This window comes from Acanthisitta chloris, unplaced genomic scaffold (assembly GCF_000695815.1).
Source record: "Acanthisitta chloris isolate BGI_N310 unplaced genomic scaffold, ASM69581v1 scaffold16308, whole genome shotgun sequence".
NCBI classification, from domain to species: domain Eukaryota; kingdom Metazoa; phylum Chordata; class Aves; order Passeriformes; family Acanthisittidae; genus Acanthisitta; species Acanthisitta chloris.
In genome coordinates, this window is record NW_008687720.1 from 289 (window position 1) to 6,597 (window position 6,309).

The 6,309-nt window shown below is 37.6% G+C and overlaps 1 protein-coding gene across 1 annotated transcript in view; it reads right to left on the bottom strand.

The window, feature by feature from the left end:
* Nucleotides 1–1,774: 1,774 nt before the first annotated feature.
* The window catches only part of LOC103807974 (retinal dehydrogenase 1), a gene marked incomplete at both ends in the record, with an annotated part of 10,114 nt that continues 5,579 nt past the window's right edge, over nucleotides 1,775–6,309 (bottom strand). The window contains 3 exons of the mRNA XM_009080725.1: nucleotides 1,775–1,903; nucleotides 4,665–4,726; nucleotides 5,793–5,922. Of these exons, the coding sequence (XP_009078973.1) occupies nucleotides 1,775–1,903; nucleotides 4,665–4,726; nucleotides 5,793–5,922 (321 nt within the window). The remainder of the gene's footprint in view (nucleotides 1,904–4,664; nucleotides 4,727–5,792; nucleotides 5,923–6,309) is intronic.

Sequence of the window (6,309 nt, forward strand, 5' to 3'; positions counted from 1 at the left end):
TAATCTGCTATGATGAGATACACACTGTTCCAATATCTTGCATTTTTTCAAATGCTAATAGGCTATTCCTGTGGTTCTAAACAAACCTATTGTTTCCCACCAATCCTGTATTAGTTACGCTCCAGTCATAGGCAAAACAAGCTACTTTATTCCAGCAGGTTGTCAGGCAAACTTCAAGGATGTGTTATGTGTAGCTAGATTTCTTGATTTATGCAAGCCAGAAGTTTCATTTTCATTTGAAAAAAGTTCCATGTTCATTTGGAAAATGGTGAATTTCAATTGGTGAGTTGTAGCTCCTAAAACTCATATCCTGCTTTATGGACACCAGAGTGTTATTTTCATTGAAGCAATTTTATTCCTTACAGATTTGTGTTTGGATACAGTCTGTCAATTGTCATTTAATATTCCAGATTAATATTTACCCTGACAATGAGGTCCCCTCCATTTGCTTAGCATGGCATTTCATACATTTGCAGAGAAAAGTAAGAAGAATATTTTTTAATGGAACTAATTCTCACTGTTTTGCTTTGAGCATTTAATTTCTATGTTAGTTTTAGAAACTCTTCTCTACATATTACCAGGGAAGCCTTGTGAGGACTATTAACAGGATGGCGAAGATTACCGAAAGTGATTCATTTTTTTTAAAAATGTGGACACTTGAGAAGTAGAAAGTTAAATTAGACCTTCATATATTTTTGCAAGTCTAAAGCAGCTATTGAAGTGATCGCTGTCAGGGGTTTGGATAATCTGGGAACAAATCACATTGCAATTTCTGACCCCTCCTTTCAGGAAATCAGAATATTAGAATAGATATTTCATTAGACTTCAAGCAGAATAGAGTTACCTTCCCTGTAAAGTATTTCCAGAGAAATATACTTTCTGATACTTATTGTTAAAAATTAACAGAGAAGGTATCTCTGATATACTTTTTAAACAATTCTTCCTCCACAGTATTATCTATTAGCATTTACAATGTGATGCAATAACAGCAGGACTTGGCTCCTTCCTGATAGTCATTTAGTTTCTGTGTAATATTAACACATGATCAGTTAACATGCTCTGCTGAATCATTGTTTTGAAGCAGAATAGTAAAACGGGCCAAGTAATTTCCACTAAAACTCTGCAAGGTTACTGCACTGGTGATTATTGACATTTGTGCCAACTTTGGAACATGCTAGAGAACATTTGTTAATTTTATTGGGAAGAAAGCTAAACTATTTAACAGTTCTCTTTGGCTGTTTGCTGGACTGGGCACAGTAGTTGACTATGGAGACACTGGAGAAACTAACAGACTCCTTTTGTTCAAGAGCACAAACTTTCTGTGTGAAGAGGTTTCACAGGTTTGGCAGCAGTCATCAGTTTGATTTTACAGCTCTCTGTTAATTATAAACACATATGGATGAAAACTTTGTACAATTATCAAAAACAAAATAGCTGTACAAACAGGTTCTTTACTGTGATAACTATGCTAACAAAGTCATTGCCACCCACCTCCAAGTACTCTGCACTTAACTTACCGTTTGCTTTTGACTTTTGGGAGGAATGGAGTTCACTAAATTGCTATTATGAGATTTTGTATGCTTATACCCGGCTGAAATATATGCAGGCTTTTGCCCTGGAATGGCTTCACAGGTTTACAGTACAGTTACACAGTGCAAGGTCAGAGATGCAATGAGAAATACTTGCAGGGGACAGCTTGGCTTATATTACCTCTGTGGCTTTTCAGCTGCAGTATTTCTGAAAAGGGCAAAATACTCTGTTGTTGACGACTTACCTCTTTGATTAAGGATCCCATGTAAAGAGCAGTCAGTGGAGTTTGTTCTGCTGGTTTGACCACCACTGTGTTTCCACAACAAAGGGCAGGGGCAATCTTCCAGATGAACATAACCAATGGGAAGTTCCACTGAAAGATGAGAAAATGCATTCTATTTCTAACACATCACTGAAATGCCTTTGCTTTTTCTATAATAGTGCAAATTGTCAATTAGGAGGTTGAGCTCTTTGTTGAACTCTTTCCAAAACAAATATGTTTTGAAAAAGCCACTGGCAAGCCATGTAATACAAAGACCAGTGATCTTTATATACGAGAGCCCAGGGGGTCCAAGGTTTTAGTTAAAAGCTCCACAGACACTAAGTGTACTCCTCTAACAAAGTCTTATAGACAGTCATTTGATTAGTGGCACACTTTGGAGTTTTGCTGTCTTAAATGTTCACATCCTCACCAATTGAGTTTTCTAAGTGAGACAAGGTAATAACACATAATGCAGCCCCTGCACTCTTCCCTGGAGGTCTCACTGGCAGCAGCCTTTTTTGGTCAGTCCAGGCAGACTGCTGAGCAGCTGATGGCTTTAGATCCCACATTCAGCAGTTTGAGGGACAATGTAATCAGGGCAAAACTCTGTTGCCCTCTGAGAATATTTCTAATAGTCTGGGAAGCATTGAGTCCATGAGTCTCAGCTCAAAAGACAAAGTATGCCTTACCTGTATGAAACTGAGGAAAAATGCTGTTAACAGTTACCTATTATGTCAGAAAGGCTTGGGGGAATATACTTGAAACTGTTCTTTATATCTCATTTAAGCCTCACTCCACTCCCAAAAATAGTGAGAGCATAAATAACATAAAGTGAGGGATTGCAGGATCTTCTGGACACTCATCATTAAAGTGGAACTGTGTGAGTGGAAAGAAAATGAAAATGATGGGCTAACAAAAGTAAATTGTAACATTCACATAGTCCTTGATGTTTTGGTTTATGTAGAAACCTCCAGCTTGGTGGTTTGTATTTCAATGGAGAGAAAATGAAGATGTACTCAGAAATCCTGGAACATTTTATAAGGGAAGCCAATTTTGTTATTGTTGTTACTGCTGCTTATATTTCCAGGAAGCAATTTTATTTAAAGTTTTCACATCTAGTGTTTCTAGTTCATAAGCATACCTTGACGAAGTGTACCTGGCCTACAAGAAAATCTAAACAAGCAGTTTCCCCAGGTCTCCTAGAGACTGGATCCAAACATATTATTGTGATATTCTACAGATGAATGTGGTGGTCTAAAGAGATAGCAAATCTTCAAATTCAACTGGACAAGTGCATGATCCTGCACCTGAGGAGGAATAAACCCAAGCACCAGTACAGTTTGGGCACTGACCTTCTGGAGAGTAGCTCTGCGGAAAAGGACCTGGGGGCCCTGGTGAACAACAAGCTGTCCATGAGTCAACAGTGTGTCCTTGTGGCTAAGAAGGCCAATGGAATCCTGGGATGCATTAAGAAGAGTATTGCCAGGGAAGATGATCCTGCCTTTCTGGTCAGCCCTCATGGGGCCACACCAGAAACATTGTGTCCAGTTCTGAGCAGCTCAGTACAAGAAGGATATTGGGCTCCTGGTGCAGGTCCAGCAGAAAGCTATGAAGATGATTAAGGGACTGGAGCATCTCACTTATGAGGAAAGGCTGAGGAAGCTGGGCCTGTTCAGTCTTGAGAAGAGAAGACTGAGAGGGGACCTCATTAATGTACTTAAGTACATGAACAGAAAATACCAAGATGATGGAAGCAGGCTCTTCTCAGTTGTGGAAACCAGTAAAACAAGAGGCAACAGGAAAAAAATATATGCACAAGAAGTGCCATCTGAATATGAGGAAGAACTTCTTTCCTGCGCAAGTCCCTGAACACTGAAGCAGATTGCCCAGAGATGTGATGGATTCTCCCCCACTGGAGGTATTAAAAAACCATTCGAATGCAATCCTGAGCCATATGCTCTAGACTGACCCTGCTTGAGTAGGCAGGTTGGACCAACTGACCCATTGTGGTCCCTACCAAGATAACTGATTCTGTAATTCTGTGATTCTGTGAACAGAAAGACATCAGGATCATGTGTGGGACTCATATATCTGAGCAAATCTGACAGATAAGGTGACTTTCAGAATCTGTTAAGCTGTTGAGCAGGTCAGGTGAGGCTGCTCACAACTATCATGAGCAAAGAGGTGGGTGGATTAGAGCTGCCTAATGCATACAGTATTTTCACAGGCACCCCTTGAAGCTGTGTAGATCTCACAAATAAGTGTCAAAGTTGAGTTCCTCAAGTGTTTTGGATGACCAGACTCAGGTAGGCCTTTTGAATCTTCACTTGAAATTAAGCGACTTCAAAATTGGGGGGTTAGGCATGCCACATGGGATCATGGTATCATTGTGCTTATTGGACGCATTCTTTGTGTTGCTACTTGTAATACCATCATGTTGAATGAGTCTTAGCCATGAGTAAAGATCCAGCTGTCTGGATGCTGTACAGAGCAGAACAGATATTCCAGGGCCTAAAGAACTTATTGCTCATATGGTGTAAGTATTACATATTTACATATATTGTCCTACATGTTTGTTTCTAGTTCTTTCAGTTCCAACAAAACACAATTCCATATTTCAAACTCTTCCATCAGTCAATTTTTTGAGGTTTATTTTCCCTTCATATATGGCGAGGAGAGAGAAAAGTGTGGACTGGACTGACTCATCAAAAACTATGTTGAAGAATTTGAGTACTCAGGAGAGTTTCTTTCAGGACCTGAAAATTTCTGGTTAGCAATGTTTCACAAATGCACTTGCATAGACATAATTTCAAAAGCATCTCCATTATGTTACAAGGAACACTTATGTTTTCTGTTAACAGCTTCAACTTACAGGAATAATTTGGCCACACACCCCAATAGGCTCATGTCTTGTAAATGTAAAAAAGTTTCCATCTATGGGAAAAAGAAATAGACATTCAGACAAAGCATTTGTGAGAAACAGTTAAATCAGAAAGATGATAAAGTTGGATACCAAACTTAGCTGGATATAATTTTACATATAAACAATATTTTCAAAATCTTAACTATGCAAAAAGCCATAAAGTACATCTGGATTCAATATCTACTTTCTTCATAGCTCCAAGGTTTGATTTTGGCAGTCTGACTGACTTTTTGCAATGATAACCCTGCTTCTCAATATGGTATGCACAGCAGACCTATGATAATTTCTCATTTCTTGTTTCTTTTATCACTTTTAAATTTTTTTATTTTTATTATTTTATTTCCCAGAAAATGCTATTTTAAATCCTAGGTACATATCAGACATTTTTTAATATTAGATCTTAGCTTAAATCAAATCCATTAAGTAAAAAATTCTCTTTGATTCAAATAAACATGTGTTCCATTAAGCCTAGTAAAGAGATCTACGTGATGCAAAAAACCTTTCAAGTATTTATCACTCTAGTTTTCCTTAATTCCTTCTTTATTAATATTATTTTCCTTGTCCTTCTGAGAGAAGTTAGCCAGAGACAATATTTTCATAGAGCTGGTTAATGGGAATGGAATGAAATTTTGACAAAATACTGTTTCTTCATTCCTACTGCTTTGTACTTACTCTTCTTAATACATTATCCAATAACTGAAGCAAATTTTACTGCCTTGTGCTAATCTTAGCTTTAATAAGCAAATACCTGGTTATCACTACAGTAGTCTTGTTTAAATAATACATTGCTATGCAAAAGTAGCATACGAGACTTCTTAGATGTACATAGAGATTAATTATTTTGGTCAGTAAACAGTATTTGTTGGTAGTGTATAGAACAAGAAATAAATGTGAAAAAATGCACAATATGTTTAAACTGAGCAGTAAGATAGATCTCTAATTACCTGCACTCATAACTATCTAAAATATTTTAAGTTTGGGTTATTTTCTATGTTGCACAACATTTAGATAAAAGTCAGTTTTTTACAGCTCTCTTTGGCTTCAGTTCCGTACTTTTGTTATCACAAAGCCACTCACCCATTGGAACAGTACGCCCATGGATTTTATCAGCCCAGCCTGCACAGTAGCGTAATGTTTTGACACAAGCACCCAAGTCCATTTGGTAGGCAGTGGAAAAGAGTTTTCCACCATCAGTGGCTTCCATTGTCTGCAGACAGAGCAACTAGAAGTTAATATCAAATACTGATCATGGTTCTTATTCTTGTACTTTGTCATTTAGCTTTTTTCTGTTCAGCTTGAGGATTTTAGCTTTAGCACAAACATTTAGATTAATTCCCCTGTGAAGGATACTTCGCATTTGAAAAACTTAAGTTAGCAATTTGCCAGTGAGAAATTTTGTGTTGAGCTGTGCAGATAACATGATCACAGAACATTTGTAATTGTAAGATATACTGAAAAGACAGCAATATTTCTCTCATCTGTGTCTTTTACACTGTTCTAGTTCATGTTAAATATTCTCCAAGCACTGATCAAGAGATCAGGTAGAATTCTGTGCAAATAACTGATGCAAATAAATTGAGTGGTCCCCCTCACA